This window comes from Xenopus laevis, chromosome 9_10S (assembly GCF_017654675.1).
Source record: "Xenopus laevis strain J_2021 chromosome 9_10S, Xenopus_laevis_v10.1, whole genome shotgun sequence".
Taxonomy (NCBI): domain Eukaryota; kingdom Metazoa; phylum Chordata; class Amphibia; order Anura; family Pipidae; genus Xenopus; species Xenopus laevis.
Window position 1 is genome coordinate 112,798,650 of NC_054388.1, and position 22,323 is coordinate 112,820,972.

The following is a 22,323-nucleotide window of genomic DNA, read 5'->3' on the forward strand; positions in this document are numbered from 1 at the left end:
AGAGAGCTCTGAAGTATCCAAAGAGGATTTGTGTGAGTATCCTGTTTAAAGGGACAGTACCTAAAGAGCGCTGAAGATAAACAGACTGTTTATTAAAGGAAATTAAAGGACTTTGCTAGACAGTTTTGCACTAGCAAGTTAGTTATTGAGGCCCTATTACCACCGGTTAGGAGTGCTGCTTGCACTAGTTGGCCATTTACTTTAGATAAACCGTTCAGTTTAACCAAAACTGTGTGTGTTATTACAGTATTCCTAGTGGGGCCACCCGTAGGTGCATTCCCAGATCCCACTAGGTGGAGGCACTGCCCTAGTAAGTACAGGTACCCTGTCTCTCCCAATACCACTGCGGAGTGGACCAGGTTTGTCCTGTGTCATCAAGTAAGCGCCACACGTGGAGTGTAACAGACAAAAGGGTGACAAAAGGGTTACTGTCACGGCCGGCACCCAACACCAGAACAAGTGCTCGAATCCTGGGTCTGAGCTAAGCTTCACCAGTGGTGTGACCACCTTTGAGCTTCGGGAGGAGCCCTCAGCCTAATCGGGTGCCACCTGGTCTTACGAGAGGTTCAAGCAAGTGTTCTGGCAGGCAATGGGGCACGGCTGGTAGCTAGAGTCTTTGGGACCGAGGATCACGGTAACAGACAAGGATAAGGCAGAAGGATCGTCAGACAGGCTGGGTCGTGGCAGGCAGAAAGCAAGGGTCGTCAGGCAGGCAAGGGTCAAAACCGAGTATCAAGCAGGAAGGGTACAAGCAGAAGAGTAGTCGGATATCAGGCACAGGTCAGGATACAGAATTCAGGATGGTCAAGGTACAGGCTGGGTCAAACACGGATAATCAGATTCAAACAGGCAAAATAGCACAAGGCTTCAGAACAGAGCACCAGAAACAAGTTCTATCACGGGCAGTTTGCTGGGAGTGGAAGTGGCCTATTTATACCCTGTTTGGACGGCAAGGTTTTCGCGCCAAAATCGACGCACACGCGTCAGGATCGACGCGCGCGCGTCCGCGTCAAAATAAAGGAAACGAGACGCGGGCGCGCGCGTCCTAAGGAGGCAAGATGGTGGAACCACGAGGCGGGCGTCCCCGCGGCCGGCGTGGCGGGCGTCCCCGCGGCCGATTTACAGCACCCCCAATCCCAGGTAAAACAGATTTCCTTACATTACCCCCCTCTCTAGGGGGGGACACCGGACCCCCAGGCTTCCCAGGAAACTTTAAATGGAACTGCTTCCTAAGACGATCAGCCTTGATGTCATCAACTGAGACCCAGGAGTTCTCCTCAGGACCGAATCCTTTCCACCTAGTGAGGTACTGGAGTTTGTTACGTACCATTCGGGAATCAAGGAACTCCTGGATCTCAAATTCAGGCTGACCGTCAACTTGCACTGGAGGGGGAACAGAAGTAAGGCGAGTATTAGCGGCAGGTTTAAGTAAAGAAACATGAAACGAATCAGAAATCTTGAAATTAACAGGCAATTTAAGGCGAACAGACGAAGGGTTGATAACAGTAGTGATGGGGTAAGGACCAATGAAACGGGGACCCAGCTTAAGGGAAGGAACCTTTAGCTTGATGTTTTTGGTAGAGAGCCACACCAAGTCTCCCACTTTATACTGGGGTGCTTCTCTACGTCTTTTATCAGCAGCCCTTTTCTGAGCAGAAGTAGCAGTAGACAAGGAATCATGTACCTGGGACCAAATCATGGAAAATTGTTTGACAGAGGAATTAGCGGAAGGGACAGAAGAACCAGAATTAGAGAAGGAAAAGGCTTTTGGGTGTAACCCATTAACAACAAAAAATGGAGACTCCCCAGTGGAGGAGTGGGTAGCGTTATTGTAGGCAAATTCTGCCCAGGGTAACAGTTCTGCCCAGGAAGATTGATTTTCGGACACAAAACATCTTAAAAATTGCTCTAAAGACTGGTTCACTCTTTGGGTTTGCCCATTGGTTTGTGGGTGATAGGCGGTTGAAAAAGAAAGATCGATCCCCACTAACGAGCAAAATGCGCGCCAGAACTTAGAGATAAATTGAACACCTCTGTCTGAAACAATATTACTGGGAAACCCATGCAACTTAAATATATGTTGAATAAAAAGTTCGGACAAAGTTTTGGCGGATGGGAGGTGAGGAAGAGCAATAAAATGACCCATCTTACTGAATCTATCCACCACCACCCAAATTACTGTTTTCCCCTGGGACACAGGCAACTCCACAATAAAATCCATAGAAAGATGGGTCCATGGTCTTTCAGGAATAGGGAGGGGAATCAGTAACCCTTGGGACAAATTTCTAGAAGTCTTGGAGCGTTGGCAGACAGGACAAGAATCCACAAAAGATTTAACATCTTGTTTACAGGTCGGCCACCAAGCACTTCGAGTAAGTAATGAAATAGTTTTACTTACACCAGGATGTCCTGCCATCTTGGAATCATGAACCTCTCTTAGAACCTGTTCTCTAAGATCTTCAGGAACAAAAAATCTCCCAACAGGAGTGTTAGAGGGAGCGTCTGTCTGAACAGGGGATAACAAAGAAGAGAGGTCAGATTCCAAAGTAGCCACAATGACTTCACCCGGAATAATTGTACTACAGTCATCAGTTTCAGAATATATTGAGTCAAAGCTTCTGGAAAGAGCATCTGCCTTGACGTTCTTTGTACCAGGCCTAAACGTCAAGGTAAAGTTAAACCTAGAAAAGAACAAGGCCCACCTTGCCTGTCTGGGATTTAGACGCTTTGCTGACTCAATATACAACAGATTTTTATGGTCAGTGTAGACCGTAACCTGGTGTTTAGCCCCTTCTAATAGATGCCGCCATTCTTCAAAGGCCCACTTGACAGCTAATAGTTCTCTATTCCCTATGTCATAATTTGCCTCTGCAGGAAGAAATTTTCTAGAGAAAAATGCACAGGGATGTAACCTATTAGTTGTCGGGTGCCTTTGAGAGAGAATTGCCCCTGCTCCCACCTCAGAAGCATCTACCTCAACTATAAAAGGTAGTGTTGTATCGGGATGGCGGAGGATTGGGGCAGAACTAAACTCCCTTTTGAGGAACTCGAAAGCTTGGATAGCTTCCGGAGGCCACATACTGGGGTCAGCACCTTTTTTAGTAAGATTTGTGATAGGAGCCACAATAAGTGAAAATTTTTTAATGAATTGCCTATAATAGTTGGCAAAACCTAGGAACCTTTGGGTTGCACGTAAAGAATATGGTTGGGTCCACTCCAGGACAGCTCTTACTTTGTCTGGATCCATTTCGAGACCTTTGGAAGAAATATTAAATCCCAAGAACTGTACGGAAGCAACCTCAAAAATACATTTTTCCAATTTTGCATACAGGTTATTAGCTCTAAGCCTACGCAATACCTCACAAACATGAAGACGATGATCAGACAGATTGGCAGAGAAGATGAGGATGTCATCTAGGTAGACCACTACGTATATCCCCAGCAGGTCCCGAAAGATGTCATTGACAAACTCCTGAAACACTGCTGGGGCGTTACATAGACCAAACGGCATAACAAGGTACTCGTAGTGGCCATCCCTAGTATTAAAAGCCGTTTTCCACTCATCCCCCTCCCTGATCCGAATGAGGTTATAGGCACCCCTCAAGTCAAGCTTGGAGAAGATCTTAGCATCCTTGACCTGGTCAAATAGTTCGGAGATTAATGGTAAGGGGTAGCGATTTTTTACAGTGATTTTGTTAAGCCCCCTGTAATCAATACAGGGGCGTAAACCACCGTCTTTCTTACCCACAAAAAAGAACCCTGCCCCCGCAGGGGAACAGGAGGGCCTAATGAAGCCCCTGTCAAGATTTTCTTGTATATACTCTTTCATTGCCTGGGCTTCGGGCAATGAAAGAGGGTAGGTTCTACCACGTGGAGGAATTGACCCAGGAACTAAATCAATAGGACAGTCATACTGCCGATGCGGAGGTAAGGTCTCAGCTGCTTTTTTGGAGAAAACATCAGAAAAAACAGAATATGCTGTGGGTAACCCCTCAAGAGAAGTAGTGGCTACTACAGAGGGAAAACAAACCCCACTACATCCTGTACCCCATTGAGTCACCCCCTTAGAAACCCAGTCTATCAGAGGGTTATGCCTCTGGAGCCATGGTAAACCAAGAATAAGAGGAGAGGAAGCTCCCTCAATGAGGTATAGAGCTATCTCCTCACAGTGTAGATTATTTGCACACATGGAAAGATTTGTGGTCTTTTGGGAAACCACCCCTGATCCCAAGGGTCTTTTATCGACAGCCAGAATTCTCAAAGGAGGATTGAGGGCAACCAAAGGAATTTTATTTTTAGCAGCGAATGCTGCGTCCAAGAAATTACCCTCCGCCCCAGAATCAATGAAGGCTGACAATTTAACAGTGCCCGTAGGCCAGGTTAATTTAACAGATAATAGGACCTTGGAGGCAGATTGGGGAGAGGAAACGCCTGCACCCAAATGGAGCTCCCCTTCTCCATTTAGGCTAGAGCGTTTCCCGGCCTCTTGGAATATTGATTGAGGAAGTGACCCTTCTCCCCACAATACAAACACAACCCAAGAGACCGCCTCCGTGCCTTTTCCTCAGGAGAGAGGTGAAAGATGCCCAGCTGCATAGGCTCCTCCTGAGGTTGAGACACAGAGGGGTTTGACAACTTAGCACTAAAATTATGTTTATACAAAGAAGAAGTACCCTGTTCCTCCCGATTTTCCCTCTGTCTCCTATCTACCTGGATAACCAGAGACATAAGGTCATCCAGACTGGTAGATAGGGGGTAATTGACCAGGCTGTCTTTGACAGATTTGGCTAGACCGATGCGAAACTGGCTCCTTAGAGCTGCATCGTTCCAGCCAGTCTCCACCGCCCACCTACGAAACTCTGTGCAGTAAATTTCCACCTCCCGTTTACCCTGGCGTAGTTTGCGAATAGCGGAATCGGCCGAAGAGGCGCGATCCGGGTCATCGTAAAGAATGGCCATAGAGCGGAAGAAAATATCTAAAGAGAAACGGGCAGGGTCGGTGGCTGGCAATCTAAGTGCCCAGACTTGGGGGTCACCCACTAATAGGGTCATTACGAACCTGACCTTTTCCTCGTCAGAGGGAAATGAGTGGGGGAAAAAGCTGAGGTACAGCTTACAGGCCTCTTGAAAAACAAAAAACTGGGTTCTGTCCCCACCAAACTTGGCCGGAAATGCAATCTTGGGTTCCTGAGGTCTGAATACAGCACCCCTATCAGGCAGGGAACCCACTGAAGGAGTAGGAACAGAACTGGCTGGCTGCTGCGAGGGTTCCAGCTGGCGTGTTAGGTTATGAAACCCCTGGAGTAGATAGTTCTGCTTTTGCTCCTGCTCCTCCATGCGTTCCAGCAGCGTAGTTAGCAACAGCTCGGAAGAAGATGGAGGTGGAGCAGCGGCAGCAGCTTCGGTGTGATCGTCGTCCTCCATGGCCCGTGATAATGTCACGGCCGGCACCCAACACCAGAACAAGTGCTCGAATCCTGGGTCTGAGCTAAGCTTCACCAGTGGTGTGACCACCTTTGAGCTTCGGGAGGAGCCCTCAGCCTAATCGGGTGCCACCTGGTCTTACGAGAGGTTCAAGCAAGTGTTCTGGCAGGCAATGGGGCACGGCTGGTAGCTAGAGTCTTTGGGACCGAGGATCACGGTAACAGACAAGGATAAGGCAGAAGGATCGTCAGACAGGCTGGGTCGTGGCAGGCAGAAAGCAAGGGTCGTCAGGCAGGCAAGGGTCAAAACCGAGTATCAAGCAGGAAGGGTACAAGCAGAAGAGTAGTCGGATATCAGGCACAGGTCAGGATACAGAATTCAGGATGGTCAAGGTACAGGCTGGGTCAAACACGGATAATCAGATTCAAACAGGCAAAATAGCACAAGGCTTCAGAACAGAGCACCAGAAACAAGTTCTATCACGGGCAGTTTGCTGGGAGTGGAAGTGGCCTATTTATACCCTGTTTGGACGGCAAGGTTTTCGCGCCAAAATCGACGCACACGCGTCAGGATCGACGCGCGCGCGTCCGCGTCAAAATAAAGGAAACGAGACGCGGGCGCGCGCGTCCTAAGGAGGCAAGATGGTGGAACCACGAGGCGGGCGTCCCCGCGGCCGGCGTGGCGGGCGTCCCCGCAGCCGATTTACAGCACCCCCAATCCCAGGTAAAACAGATTTCCTTACAGTTACATATAGAAAAACCATCTGATGTCTGACTTTAAAAGAGTTGGAGTCTGTATATTGCAATATATGGACAAACAATCCCATCCCCAAGGGGGGGGGGCATTGTAAGTAAATGTATGTACAAATGACAATGTCCCTAATATATTGATATGGCAGAGTTCCTGGCCACTGAAAAACAAAGCATATGCACACATACAGCTAATATTCATAGGTCTAAAATGCACAGCTCGAAGGTTATGAGACACGGTTGGATTATTTTGACAGTGTTTTTCACACTTTTCTGGTAAATATGTAATCCCTAGTTATTCTGCCACCAGCCTGCCTCTGATCTGTACTTGAACCCCTCTCACCACTCCCCTTCTTTGGCCCAAACCCTGTTTACTTGTGAGATCTCACCCGCTTCATCCATTTATGGCCCAGCCCTGCCCCAGTAATGTTATGACTCCACACCCTCAATGTCACAGCCCTGCCCCTTTTGTCATCAGTCAAAACTGCCAAGAAGAAAACGTGGCAACCCTTAATGCAAATAAGCAGGTCCAATTATCTGAAAAGCAATAAAATTCCATAATCCTAAAGGTTACGGGGGTGTCGGTATATTTTAATATCTAATATCATTACCTTTCTCTGTTTCCCCAGATGAACCAGCAGCTTTTGCTTCCTCTACAACAGCAACCCCCAAATCCTCTGCTGCTGCTGGTGGGCTCTTCATGCCTTTATAGGTACCTAAAAGCAAAATGTAAATATTAGATGACAAGCAACTCGCACTGGTAAATGGTATAGTGGTACACGCTTGGTATATGTACTGGTCATTAGAAGAACAGCATTTGCACTTATGCAGCTAATATGGATAGGCCTCAACAAACCCACTTTTATCTTTTATTATTTGTATGCGATTTCAATTAAAAAGATAACGGTGTTGTGCATAATGCTGGTGGGGTGCTAGGGTATCTGTATATTTTTTTAGGTTTGACTGACAACACTACCTCTCTCTTCTTCCTCAAGTAGACTGACAGCATCTTCTTTTTGTCTAGTGGCTCCACCTAAATTCTCTGCTGCAGAGCTGCCCATGTCTTTAATGGTACCTGAAAGCAGAATATGAATGTTACATAGTATCTACCACATAGATATTGGTATTAATTGTACTGATACACTCTGATTATATGTCCCAGTGATTGGAAAACACACACACACACACACACACAAAAAACGAATATACATATTTCCAAAAAGTCTTTGTATTTGGATGTCATTAGCATTAGTTTGGGATAGTAGTGACTAGTTAGTGTAACTAGTATTGTTGAATATGCTCATTACTAATTACTAGATCCAGTTTGTTGAAAAATTATCAAAAACTATTAACCATATGATAACTGATACTATTTGGGGAGGTCTCTAAGTTAGAGAAATTGTACAGTCAACAATAACACTTTCTTTTTCCATAGACTGATCAGCAGTCTCTTCTTCCTTTCTATCAGCTCCCTCTAAATCCTCTGCTCCTGCACGGTTGTCCTTATCTGTGATAGTGCCTGAGAGAAGAATGTGAATGTCAGATAGTTATTGGTACATGATATTGTACTCCACTCTTAGTAACTGTTCTGGCAAAAAACACTAAAAAAACCTGTGCTGCAAAACACTTCCCTGTCCTTGCAAATGGGTCTTCATTGTTTTCAAAAGGGATTTTCCAGGGGAATCTGAGGAAGGGGCCCGCCCCCGAAACGTTACATTGTAATAAACATGCAGGGCTTTGCCCGCATGCATCGAGCTCTGAGTGTCAGTTCTTCTTTTATTACGCTTGGTCCATCTCTTTAACATTGAAAGCAAAATGGGAATGTTAGATAACATCCAGCACATACTGTAGATATAGGTACAAATATCGTATATACTCGAGTATAAGCCGTCCTGAGTATAAGCCGAGGTACCTAATTTTACCTCCAAAAACTGGGAAAGCTTATTGACTCGCATATAAGCCTAGGGTGAGAAATGCAGCAGCTTCTGGTAAGTTTCAATCAAAAAATTGAGGTTTCAGCTCCCATCGAAGCCGGTGAATATTCTCGGACGCCGGCGACTATTCTTAGACGCCGGCGACCGTTTTTGCGCTTGACCCGAGCATAAGCCGAGGTAGAGTTTTTCAGCATATTTTGGGGGCTGAAAAACTCGGCTTATACTCAAGTATATACGGTAGTTAGTATATATAGTGAATAATGTACCCTCTCTTGTAAATTATAAGGATATTAAAAGTTACCGAGGAGTTTCATGACCATATAAAAACCATAAGGCCTGTTTTTATACAGGTCATGGAACTCCGAGGTAACTTCTAATATCCTCATATTTTGCAACTGGGGGGACTTTATTTATTATAATACACAAGTTTCAGTGAGTCATGTGACAGAAGTGACATCACTACTCACCATTTATAAATGATGACATCAGAACTCACCATTTATAAGGATATAGTTTACAAGATATTCATGGCTTTTGTGTATTATATGGGTATAAAGAATTTATGTGACAGTAGGAAGGGGTGTGTGTATGGATGCTGGGTTTTCATTTGGAGTGGTTGAACTTGATGGACTTTGTCTTTTTTCAACCCAATTTAACTATGTAACTATGTAACTATGTATGACCTCACATTTTGGCAGTGTTTTTTTAGTGTTTTTAGCCGTGTTTTGAAAATGACCATATACAGTATGCACTGTACACATATACATATACACTGCTGATTTCCACATTTGAGTGTGCTTGGTATCTAAGAGTTCTCTAGAGTGGTATAGGCCTTTTACATGTTTGTGGTCAGTTTTAGGCCTATAGAATGTATTCCAGTGCATAAATGATTTATTTAAATCTGCATTTTATGATTGGAAAAACTGTGTGTTTCTCTGATAAATAGCACTGTTGTTCTAAGGACAAAGTGGATTGAGATGCTTTGTGACCAACAGGGTGTGAGATCTAAATTGTTGTGCATGATGTATACAAGTGAGGGACTGTTTAGATTGAAAAACTACAAGGTGTGTATTTAGAGTCCAGCCCCCACATTTTTTGGTGTAATTGCCCTATTATAGGACATCTAAAAACTCGGGGAGGGAGTTTATAGTTTCTAAAAAAAATCAAACTTGAAGGAGAAATGTTAGGTGTATGTTTTGGTAAATGACTGATGACCATATTCATTTTGTTTTGGTTCCTACAAAAGTTTTTAGGGTCTTCTGGACCAGAAAAGTAGGTTACCAATACATACTATATTTTATATTGTTAACTCAGGAGTATTAGATTTTTTTTTAGATTTATCAGTAAATATGAAAAGAAAAATATCAATCTGAATATTTAATATATCATTTATATTTTTTCCTATGTCTTGGAGATAAAAAACGTTCTTAACCCAAATGAGTGTAAAATGTGTGAAAACTGCCTGGTAGTAAACACACCGCAAAAATGAAGCTGTTGGGGTTAATAATATGGAGTATAAAAATAATCAGAATAATAATTTGGTGACTCTTTGGGGGATCTCTGTATATTTCACAAATGCTATTGACAACATTACCTGTTATCTGCTCTTCCAATAACTTTCCATCAGCCTCGTCTTTCTGTCCAGCATCCCCTCTTGAATCCTCTACAGCTGGGTTATCCATGTCTTTAGCATTGTCTGAAACCACAATGTGAATGTCAAAAATTCAAAATATCACACTCTCAGTAAAATACCAGCCCTGGGGGGAGGGGGCATGTATTACAATTTTTTCGGCAAGGTACTTGCTGGTAAATATGTAATCGCTAGTTATTCTGCCACCAGCCTGCCTCTGATCTGCACCTGATCCCCTTCTTTGCCCCAAACCCTGTTTACTTGTGAGATCTCACCCGCTTCATCCATTTATGGCCCAGCCCTGCCCCAGTAATGTTATGACTCCGCACCCTCAATGTCACAGCCCTGCCCCTTTTGTCATCAGTCAAAACTGCCAAGAAGAAAACGTGGCAACCCTTAATGCAAATAAGCAGGTCCAGTTGCCTGAAAAGCAATAAAATTCCATAATCCTAAAGGTTACGGGGGTGTCGGTATATTTTAATATCTAATATCATTACCTTTCTCTGTTTCCCCAGATGAACCAGCAGCTTTTGCTTCCTCTACAACAGCAACCCCCAAATCCTCTGCTGCTGCTGCTGGTGGGCTCTTCATGTATTTATAGGTACCTAAAAGCAAAATGTAAATATTAGATGACAAGCAACACGCATGCACTGGTAAATGGTATAGTGGTACACGCTTGGTATATGTACTGGTCATTAGAAGAACAGCATTTGCACTTATGCAGCTAATATGGATAGGCCTCAACAAACCCACTTTTATCTTTTATTATTTGTATGCGATTTCAATTAAAAAGATAACGGTGTTGTGCATAATGCTGGTGGGGTGCTAGGGTATCTGTATATTTTTTTAGGTTTGACTGGCAACACTACCTCTCTCTTCTTCCTCAAGTAGACTGACAGCATCTTCTTTTTGTCTAGTGGCTCCACCTAAATTCTCTGCTGCAGAGCTGCCCATGTCTTTAATGGTACCTGAAAGCAGAATATGAATGTTACATAGTATCTACCACATAGATATTGGTATTAATTGTACTGATACACTCTGATTATATGTCCCAGTGATTGGAAAACACACACACACACACACACACACAAAAAACGAATATACATATTTCCAAAAAGTCTTTGTATTTGGATGTCATTAGCATTAGTTTGGGATAGTAGTGACTAGTTAGTGTAACTAGTATTGTTGAATATGCTCATTACTAATTACTAGATCCAGTTTGTTGAAAAATTATCAAAAACTATTAACCATATGATAACTGATACTATTTGGGCAGGTCTCTAAGTTAGAGAAATTCTACAGTCAACAATAACACTTTCTTTTTCCATAGACTGATCAGCAGTCTCTTCTTCCTTTCTATCAGCTCCCTCTAAATCCTCTGCTCCTGCACGGTTGTCCTTATCTGTGATAGTGCCTGAGAGAAGAATGTGAATGTCAGATAGTTATTGGTACATGATATTGTACTCCACTCTTAGTAACTGCTCTGGCAAAAAACCTGTGCTGCAAAACACTTCCCTGTCCTTGCAAATGGGTCTTCATTATTTTCAAAAGGGATTTTCCAGGGGAAACTGTATATTTAATTTATTCTGCTAACATTACCTTTCTCTTTTTCATCAGATAGGCCAGTAGCTTCTTGTTCCTGATCAATAGGTGTCTCTGAATCCTGTGATGTCGATGGGTGGTCCATGTCTTTAACATTGAAAGCAAAATGGGAATGTTAGATAACATGCCTTTAGCATTGTCTGAAACCAGAATGTGAATGTCAAAATGTCACACTCTCAGTAAAATACCAGCCCTGGGGGGGGGGCATGTATTACAATTTTTTCGGCAAGGTACTTGCTGGTAAATATGTAATCCCTAGTTATTCTGCCACCAGCCTGCCTCTGATCTGTACCTGATCCCCTCTCTCTCTCTCCACTCCCCTTCTTTGCCCAAAGCCCTGCTTACTTGTGAGATCTCACCTGCTTCGTCCATTTATGGCCCAGCCCTGCCCCTGTAATTAGGGATGTCGCGGACTGTTCGCCGGCGAACTTGTTCGCGCGAACATCGGCTGTTCGCGCTCGCCGAATGTTCGCGAACGTCGCGCGACGTTCGCCATTTTGGGTTCGCCTTACCTGGCGCTTTTTTTTGACCTCTCACCCCAGACCAGCAGATACATGGCAGCCAATCAGGAAGCTCTCCCTCCTGGACCACTCCCCTTCCATATATAAACTGAAGCCCTGCAGCGTTTTTTCATTCTGCCTGTGTGTGCTTGGAAGAGCTAGTGTAGGGAGAGAGCTGCTAGTGATTTCACTGATTTCTTTGAGGGACAGTTGATAGTAAGTTTGCTGGCTAGTAATCTACTTGATACTGCTCTGTATTGGAGGGACAGAAGTCTGCAGGGATTTGAGGGACATTTTAGGTTAGGTAATTTTGCTGGCTAGTAATCTACCTTCTACTGCAGTGCTCTGTATGTAGCTGCCTGCTGTGGGCACTGATCTCTTCTGATCTCATCTGCTGACTGCTGTAATAACCCAATAGTCCTTGTAAGGACTGCTTTTATTTTCTTTTTTGTTTTTTTACTTTGCTAGTTGCTACTATAAGCCCAGTGCTATTAGTCTAGCAGTGTTGGGGAGTGGGACTGGTGTGCTACTGTGCTGCTCCTAGTAGTTCAGCAGCACCAACCCGAGAAAAATATATTTTTTAATATACATATATTTTTTTTTTCTTTTACTTATCTTACTGTTCTTTAACGTGTACAGTGCTATTGCTGTTCTTCATAGTAGTGCACCAATAGTAGTGCACTTGCAGGCATTATTTGCCCAGTGTGTTCTTCAAACAACAACCATCTAGCTGTGTGAGCTTGTTCACATTCTGTCTAAATATCAATAATAATACCGTCTCTAGAAACACCACCCGAGTGACGTTTTTCAGGCAGCAATAATATATTCCGTATGACCTTGTAGGCATTATAGGCCTTGTAGGCATTATTTGCTCAGTGTGTTCTTCATTTTCAAACAACTCCCATCTAGCTGTGTGAGCTTGTTCACATTCTGTCTAAATATCAATAATAATACCGTCTCTAGAAACACCACCCGAGTGACGTTTTTCAGGCAGCAATAATATATTCCGTATCCACTGCTGCAGTAGTGTATACGTTGACCTCGTAGGCATTATTTGCTCAGTGTGTTCTTCATTTTCAAACAACTCCCATCTAGCTGTGTGAGCTTGTTCACATTCTGTCTAAATATCAATAATAATACCGTCTCTAGAAACACCACCCGAGTGACGTTTTTCAGGCAGCAATAATATATTCCGTATCCACTGCTGTAGTAGTGTATACGTTAACCTTGTAGGCATTATTTGCCCAGTGTGTTCTTCATTTTCAAACAACTCCCATCTTGCTGTGTGAGCTTGTTCACATTCTGTCTAAATATCAATAATAGTACCGTCTCTAGAAACACCACCCGAGTGACGTTTTTCAGGCAGCAATAATATATTCCGTATCCACTGCTGTAGTAGTGTATACGTTAACCTTGTAGGCATTATTTGCCCAGTGTGTTCTTCATTTTCAAACAACTCCCATCTAGCTGTGTGAGCTTGTTCACATTCTGTCTAAATATCAATAATAATACCGTCTCTAGAAACACCACCCGAGTGACGTTTTTCAGGCAGCAATAATATATTCCGTATCCACTGCTGTAGTAGTGTATACGTTAACCTTGTAGGCATTATTTGCTCAGTGTGTTCTTCATTTTCAAACAACTCCCATCTTGCTGTGTGAGCTTGTTCACATTCTGTCTAAATATCAATAATAGTACCGTCTCTAGAAACACCACCCGAGTGACGTTTTTCAGGCAGCAATAATATATTCCGTATCCACTGCTGTAGTAGTGTATACGTTGACCTTGTAGGCCTTGTTTGCCCAGTGTGTTCTTCTTCTTCATTTTCAAACAACTCCCATCTAGCTGTGTGAGCTTGTTCACATTCTGTCTAAATATCAATAATAATACCGTCTCTAGAAACACCACCCGAGTGACGTTTTTCAGGCAGCAATAATATATTCCGTATCCACTGCTGTAGTAGTGTATACGTTGACCTTGTAGGCCTTGTTTGCCCAGTGTGTTCTTCTTCTTCATTTTCAAACAACTGCCATCTAGCTGTGTGAGCTTGTTCACATTCTGTCTAAATATCAATAATAATACCGTCTCTAGAAACACCACCTGAGTTGTTGTTGTTGTTGTTTTAAAAATAATGCCAGGCAAAGGCAGGCCGCCACGCAGAGGCACTAGGGGCCGTGCTGCTATGCTATCCTGTGGCCCTAGGAAATTGCCCAGTTTTAAAAAGGCAATGACCCTGAACTCCCAAAATGCTGAAGAGGTAGTTGACTGGCTTACACAGCACACCCCATCCTCTACCGTTTCTAACTTTACCACAACATCCTCATCCTCCACTGCTATGGGCACCCCACGTAACACTTCCTCCACCACCGGCGCCCCTTCTTCACTGGAGTCAGAGGAGTTATTTTCACATGAGTTTCTTGAACTGAGTGATGCGCAACCATTATTGGCAGAAGAAGATGAAGGAGATGAGGACGTTACACCAGATTTAATTCTGGCAGAGAACACAACAGAGATGGACATAATGAGTGATGACGAGGAGGTCCCCGCTGCTGCTTCCTTCTGTGAGCTGTTAGAAGAAATTGATGCATCTGAGGAGAATGAGGATGAGGAGATTGATGTTTTATGGGTGCCCAGTAGAAGAGAGCAAGAGGAGGATAGTTCAGATGGAGAGACGGAGAGTAAGAGAGGCAGGAGGAGAATAAGACTTAGAAGAAGCAGGGAGGACAGCTCGCAGGGAACAGTAGGGCAACAACATGTATCGGCACCTGTGGTCAGCCGGCCAACGCACCCGCCATTGCCGCCAACGCCGCAGACTTCTACTGTTACCGCCAGATTGCCAGCCTCAAAAAGGTCAGCAGTGTGGGATTTTTTTAATGTGTGTGCCTCTGACAAAAGCGTTGTAATTTGCAATGAGTGCAGTCAGAAACTGAGTCTTGGGAAGCCCAACAGCCACATAGGTACAACTTCTATGCGAAGGCACATGAACGGCAAGCACAAAGCACTTTGGGAGCAACACCTCAAAGGCAACAGGCAAACTAAAAGCCACCCTCCTTCTGGTCCAGCATCTTACTGCTCTACCTCTGCTGTCCTTCACCCGTCTGAACCACCCTCCACTCCGCCTTCCACCTTGACCACCAGTTCCCATTCCCAGTCATCTGCCCCCAGCCAAGTTTCTGTGAGGGCCATGTTTGAGCGTAAGAAGCCAATGTCTGCGAGTCACCCCCTTGCCCGGCGTCTGACAGCTGGCTTGTCCGCACTCTTAGCCCGCCAGCTTTTACCATACCAGCTGGTGGACTCTGAGGCCTTCCGCAAATTTGTAGCAATTGGGACACCGCAGTGGAAGGTACCCAGCCGCAATTTTTTTTCAAAAAAGGGAATACCACACCTGTACCACCATGTGCAGAGCCAAGTCACCGCATCTCTGTCACTTAGTGTTGGGCCAAAGGTCCATATGACTACTGACGCATGGTCCTCCAAGCATGGTCAGGGCAGGTATGTCACCTACACTGCCCACTGGGTGAACTTGGTAATGGCTGGGAAGCAGGGAATGTGTAGCTCAACAACGACAGTGGAGTTGGTGTCACCGCCACGGATTGCACGCGGTTCTGCCACCACCTCTACTCCTCCTTCGCTCTCTACCTCGTCTTCTTCCTCTTCTTCGTCCTCTGCTGCTGGGTCCTCCTCCTCCACACCTGTGCACCCCCAGCTCCCCCTAGGCTATTCGACGTGCCAGGTACGCCGTTGTCATGCTGTCTTGGGGATGACGTGCCTGGAAAGCAAAAACCATACCGGATCTGTACTCCTGTCATCTCTGCAGTCACAGGCCGATCGGTGGCTGACCCCACACCAACTGAAGATCGGAAAAGTGGTGTGTGACAATGGAAGCAATCTGTTGGCAGCACTGAGACTGGGCAATTTAACACATGTGCCCTGCATGGCACATGTTCTGAATTTAATAGTACAACGTTTTGTCTCAAAGTACCCAGGATTCCAGGACGTTCTCAGGCAGTCCAGGAAGGTGTCGGCCCATTTCAGACGGTCCTACACAGCCATGGCACGCCTTGCTGACATTCAGCAGCGGTACAACATGCCAGTCAGGCGTTTGATTTGCGACAGCCAGACTCGCTGGAATTCAACGCTCCTCATGTTGGAACGTCTGCTGCAACAACAAAGAGCCGTCAACGAATACCTGTTTGAACTGGGTGGTAGGACTGGATCTGCAGAGCTGGGGATTTTTTTACCCCGTTACTGGGTGCTTATGCGCGATGCCTGCAGGCTCATGCGCCCTTTTGAAGAGGTTACAAATATGGTCAGTCGCACCGAAGGCACCATCAGCGACCTAATACCCTTTGCTTTCTTCCTGGAGCGTGCCGTGCGACGAGTGACAGATGAGGCTGTAGACCAGCGTGACGAGGAGCAGGAAGCGCACGATTTCTGGTCGGAATCACCAGAACGAACCCAGGCACCTGCTGCAACGCAGGGAGAGGTGTCAGAAGTGGAGTCAGAGGAGGAAGGTGGCTTTGTGGAGGAGGAGGACCAACAGGAGCAGGCTTCCCAGGGGGCTAGTGGTGACCTTTTGGGGACCCCTGGTCTTGTACGTGGCTGGGGGGAGGAGACCGTGGATGATGCAGTCCTTGATAACGAGGAAGCGAAGATGGATACCTCTGCATCCAACCTTGTGAGAATGGGGTCTTTCATGCTGTCATGCCTGTTGAAGGACCCCCGTATCAAGAGGCTTAAGGAGAAGGACCTGTACTGGGTCGCGACTCTACTAGACCCTCGGTACAAGCATAAAGTGGCAGAAATGTTACCAACATACCACAAGTCTGAAAGGATGCTGCATTTAGAAACCAGCCTGCAAAACATGTTGTACAATGCTTTTAAGGGTGATGTCACTTCAGGAACTCATCAACATTCCAGGGGCAGAGGTGCCAGTAATCCTGCCACGAGCGCACCTGCAAGGACAAAGCACTTTGGCCACTCTGTAACGTCAGACATGCAAATGTTTTTCAGTCCAAGGCAGCGGCAGAACCGTTCGGGATCCACCCTCAAAGAACGCCTCGACCGGCAGGTAGCGGACTACCTGGCATTAACTGCAGATATCGACACTCTGAGGAGCGATGAACCCCTGGACTACTGGGTGCGCAGGCTTGATCTGTGGCCAGAGCTATCACAATTTGCCATGAACCTCTTGTCTTGCCCCGCCTCAAGTGTCCTCTCAGAAAGGACCTTCAGTGCAGCAGGAGGGATTGTAACTGAGAAGAGAACTCGCCTAGGTCACAAAAGTGTGGATTACCTGACCTTTATTAAAATGAATGAGGGGTGGATCTCGGAGGGTTACTGCACGCCGGAAGACTTGTTCTGAGTTTCTGATTCTGACTCCCCATGCAGCTGTCCTTCTCTGCACGCCTCATGACTCCACATACAGCTGTCCTTTAGCGTCCTCCTCCCTCCACCACCGTTACAAACTAGGGTGCAAACCCTACTGGTTTAATTTGAATCCAGGTAAATCCTGAGTTTTTCTGGCCTCTGTGCTTCAGTGGCTGTGACAAAAAAATGAATATTTTCAGCATTTATATGGCATATTTTTTCTGGCCTCTGTGCTTCAGTGGCTGCGACCAAAAAAAACAGAATATTTTAAGCATTTATATGGCATATTTTTTCTGGCCTCTGTGCTTCAGTGGCTGTGACAAAAAATGAATATTTTCAGCATTTATATGGCATATTTTTTCTGGCCTCTGTGCTTCAGTGGCTGCGACCAAAAAAAACAGAATATTTTAAGCATTTATATGGCATATTTTTTCTGGCCTCTGTGCTTCAGTGGCTGTGACAAAAAAATGAATATTTTCAGCATTTATATGGCATATTTTTTCTGGCCTCTGTGCTTCAGTGGCTGCGACCAAAAAAAACAGAATATTTTAAGCATTTATATGGCATATTTTTTCTGGCCTCTGTGCTTCAGTGGCTGTGACAAAAAAATGAATATTTTCAGCATTTATATGGCATATTTTTTCTGGCCTCTGTGCTTCAGTGGCTGCGACCAAAAAAAACAGAATATTTTCAGCATTTATATGGCATATTTTTTATGGCCTCTGAGCTTCAGTGGCTGTGACAAAAAAATGAATATTTTCAGCATTTATATGGCATATTTTTTCTGGCCTCTGTGCTTCAGTGGCTGCGACAAAAAAAAATGAATATTTTCAGCATTTATATGGCATATTTTTTCTGGCCTCTGTGCTTCAGTGGCTGCGACAAAAAAAAACAGAATATTTTCAGCATTTATATGGCATATTTTTTCTGGCCTCTGTGCTTCAGTGGCTGCGACCAAAAAAAACAGAATATTTTCAGCATTTATATGGCATATTTTTTCTGGCCTCTGTGCTTCAGTGGCTGCGACAAAAAAAAATGAATATTTTCAGCATTTATATGGCATATTTTTCCTGGCCTCTGTGCTGCAGTGGCTGCGACCAAAAAAAATTAATATTGTTTGCATTTATATGGCATATTTTTTCTGGCCTCTGTGCTGCAGTGGCTGCGACAAAAAAAAATTAATATTGTTTGCATTTATATGGCATATTTTTTCTGGCCTCTGTGCTGCAGTGGCTGCGACAAAAAAATGAATATTTTCAGCATTTATATGGCATATTGTTTCTGGACTTCTGGTTCAGTGGCTGCGACAAAAAAAACATAATTTTTCAGGAAAGTACACATGCCTAATTTTTCAGGGTTCTGCAACAGTGGCAAAATCGCATCTTTTATGGTCACCGCAGGTGATCAATAAAGTAGACCAAAACTGGGCCCACACTGCAGAATCAGTGTTTTTTGGTTCACTTCACTGTACATTGAATTACCTCTGCCTGACCGTGCACGTGCGCACAAGCACGGTGACTGCTAAACACACCACTACAGAAATATTGCCACCAACAGGACGAACATCCTGGAGGTGACAAGCAACTAGTAATTAAAAACTATTATTTGCTCACTTGACGGTATCATTCATTAAAGCTCTTTGCGTCTTTTTGCGTTGCAGTAAGCACCGCGTTTCGTCTTTGCGTGTGAACAGGCTGTAACCTTTACACGACTTGATTGGCATCCGGAAGCCGGACGTTTTAAAGCATTTTATTACACAGGTTTATAAATGTAGTGTGATTTCTGCCCTTTACAGCACAAAACGCAGCGCTGTGTCAACAATGGATTTTTTAGAAACATTTTTGCCCTTGATCCCCCTCTGGCATGGCACTGTCCAGGTCGTTGCACCCTTTAAACAACTTTAAAATCATTTTTCTGGCCAGAAATGTCTTTTCTAGCTTTTAAAATTCGCCTTCCCATTGAAGTCTATGGGGTTCGCGACGTTCGCGAACCGTTCGCATTTTTGACGCAAGTTCGCGAATATGTTCGCGAACTTTTTTTCCGACGTTCGCTACATCCCTACCTGTAATGTTATGACTTTGCCCCCTCTCAGCCTTGCCCCTTTTGTCATCAGTCAAAACGGGCAAGAAGAAAATGTGGCAACCCTTAACCCTTTCCCTGCCAGATGTTTTGTCCTAGATGCGAACATCTACTGCCAAGCAGTTTTTAGATATTTTGCGCTCATCCACTTTAAGGGCCTTTCCTGGGGCGGTCTTTTAGTTTTCCCAGGAAAACAATATATTGTTTTTTTCAGGACAACCTGAACTTTCAAAATATGCAAGAATTTTGGTGTAATTCTACTTCTGTAAAAAAAAAAAATCATGTTTTACAAAGAACAATCACATATATCAGAAACATCACTTACTTTATGTATGAGAACACAGCTGATTTGGAAAGGTCTATGTCTCCTGAACGCGGCAATACCAAATATATAGTTTTATGGAGATTTCTCACTTGTATAGATCAAAATCTACAAGCAGCTCACTACCAAATTTCCAAAGCACCGCTCCCCAAACGGCATACTTCTGATTTCAAGGCCAAACATTCCACTAATAGTAGGTTTACCCTAGAAAACTACCCATTATTAGAATCATACAGAATCATATCTCCCACACATCATTAGGTATCAATGTAAAACACCCCAAATATGAAAGCCTGGGATCCACTGAACAGTTTGATGCCCAATATGTATAGGTATACCCAAACATGTGGCATATTGGGGCACCTATAGGGACACCTCATTTGAGCTATCAGTTCTGTAATTCCAGATACTGCAAAATCAACACATTTGCATCGTTTTGGGGGGGGGGAGGGTAAAAGTAGAAAAAAGTAAGTTCACCCCAGAGAACCATATATTTTCAGAAAGTACACATTCCCATGAATCTAAATTGGGTATGCATGTCTTTGTACTCCAAAGTACAAAGCTGCAAACCATTCCTAAATTTGGTGATTTTGGTGATATTTCCAAAAATCACCTCAAAATTTCTACCTGCAGCATTGTATTACCCACATACTTTTAGGTATCAAGAGAAATCATCCCAAATATGAAAGCCTAGGGTCCTCTGAACAGTTTGATGCCCAATATGTATAGGTGTACCCAAGCACGTGGCATATAGGGGGCCCCAAATGGAAGACCCCATATGGTCTGTCATTTCAGATACTGCAAAATCAACACATTTACATCATTTGGGGGGGGGCAAAAGTAGAAAAAAGTAAGTTTGCCCCAGAAAACCATATATTTTTGGAAAGTACACATTCTCACGAATCCAAATTGGGTATGCATGTCTTTCTACTCCAAAGTACCAAGTCGCAAGCCTTTCCTAAATTTGGCGATAAAAGCAACGGTTTTTACATTTCTGAAAATCGCCTAAAAATATTGCAATTGGCCGCATTTATCTCACCCAACTTCTTACATACAATTGTAAAACACCATAAATATTGATGCCATGGGTCTACTGAACAGTTTTATGCCCAATATGCATTGATATCCCAAGGCAGCTGGCATGTGCGGACCCCAAATGTAAATATTGCATATGAGTTTTCTCTGCTGCCGATTCGCCTTCTGTAAACATAGACCCTTGACTTCATATTATGTGCCTCAAGGCCCTCCTAACAGCAAAGACCCCCCAAAACCATGGAAAGTACACATTCTGATGAAACGAACCAAGATAAAGACGTCTTTCGACAGTAAAGTACCAAACTGCAAAGCTTTGTCTTAAACATAGAGATTTTTACAGTTCTGAAAATTGCGTAAAAATGTTGCAGTTTGCCACATTTATCGCACACAATGTTTTACGTACAAAGAAAAATCACCCTAAATATGGACGTCAGAGGTCTACTGAATAGTGTGATGCCCAATATGCATAGATTTACCAAAGTATGTGGTGTGTACGGCCCCAAATGAAAAACGTGCATATGAATTTTCACGCTAACCAACTCAGCTGCTGAAAAGAGAACCCCAACTGTGCGTTATGTGCCCCCAAACTGTAAAAAGACCCCAGAAAACCATATATTTTTGGAAAGCATATATTCTGACAGATCAATCTAAGTAAAATATATCTTTCTATACCAAAGCACCAAACAGCAAAACTATACTAAAGATACATAAGGAACAATAATGCAGGGATAAAATTGCAATAAAACCACAAAAACTGTGCAAATCAATGAAATAACAAAATAACTGCACCAACAGCATAATTAGTGGCCGAAATCGATTATCCAATAGTCACGCTGCTGAAATAAACAGTTTTTAGGGGTACAAAAAACACAAATTGGTGAAATGAAAAAGTAAAAAAAATAAAATGTGTATACATGTGTGTACACTTCCAAGAATTGTGTGACAGTGTAGAAGTGTGTATAAGTGTGTATATAAGTGCATATAAGTGTAAAATGAAACATGCAAAAAAATTTTTTTTTTTTTACTAAAATATATGTGTTTGAGTGTATAAATGTAGGTAAGTGTAGGTAAGTGTATTTAAGTGTGTAAAATAAAGGCCACTTAAAGTTTCTGGGTGATCTGAGAGCTGGAGAAGTTCTTAGAGAAGCTGTCTGCAGAGTCACAGCAAGCAGGAAGTGTGTGGGCGTTGCTGGAACACGAGGTAAGGAGGAGGAAGCAGTGCAGCAAGGCAGACACGCGATTTGCTGTGTCTGCCTCTTTTAGGTTGGCCCTGCGACAATCCTGTCGCAGGACCGACATGACAACCCCCCAGCCTCGTTGCCCAGGGGGCTGTCAATGCTGCTAAACCTCTGCTTGGCAGGCAAAGGGTTAATGCAAATAAGCAGGTCCAGTTTGTTGGAATACATGCAACAGCATTCATGCTTAAACACTGGAGTATTAAAATGGTCACAAGGTGGCGCTGTGAATATTGTTAATGTATGATTGCAATGATCTTTACTGTTGTATTACTGCACTCTGTTGTTTTTCTTGTTTGTCTCCACCATATTGGTTTTGATCTTGCATACTGTTAAATGTGCTCTGTGTTATCCCTGAGTGATTCACAAGTAAATCCTTTCCCAAGTTGCTGTGCTCAGTGTTCCCTGTGTGATCATCATAAAGACCACCTCTGCCAACACAG

The 22,323-nt window shown here is 43.9% G+C and overlaps 1 protein-coding gene across 1 annotated transcript in view; it reads right to left on the reverse strand.

Moving 5' to 3' along the window:
- Positions 1–22,323, reverse strand: part of LOC108705286 (interferon-induced very large GTPase 1) — a 117,710-nt gene that overhangs the window by 38,995 nt on the left and 56,392 nt on the right. The window contains 6 exon segments of the mRNA XM_041578734.1: positions 6,785–6,889; positions 7,150–7,248; positions 9,702–9,803; positions 10,235–10,342; positions 10,607–10,705; positions 11,337–11,426. Of these exon segments, the coding sequence (XP_041434668.1) occupies positions 6,785–6,889; positions 7,150–7,248; positions 9,702–9,803; positions 10,235–10,342; positions 10,607–10,705; positions 11,337–11,426 (603 nt within the window).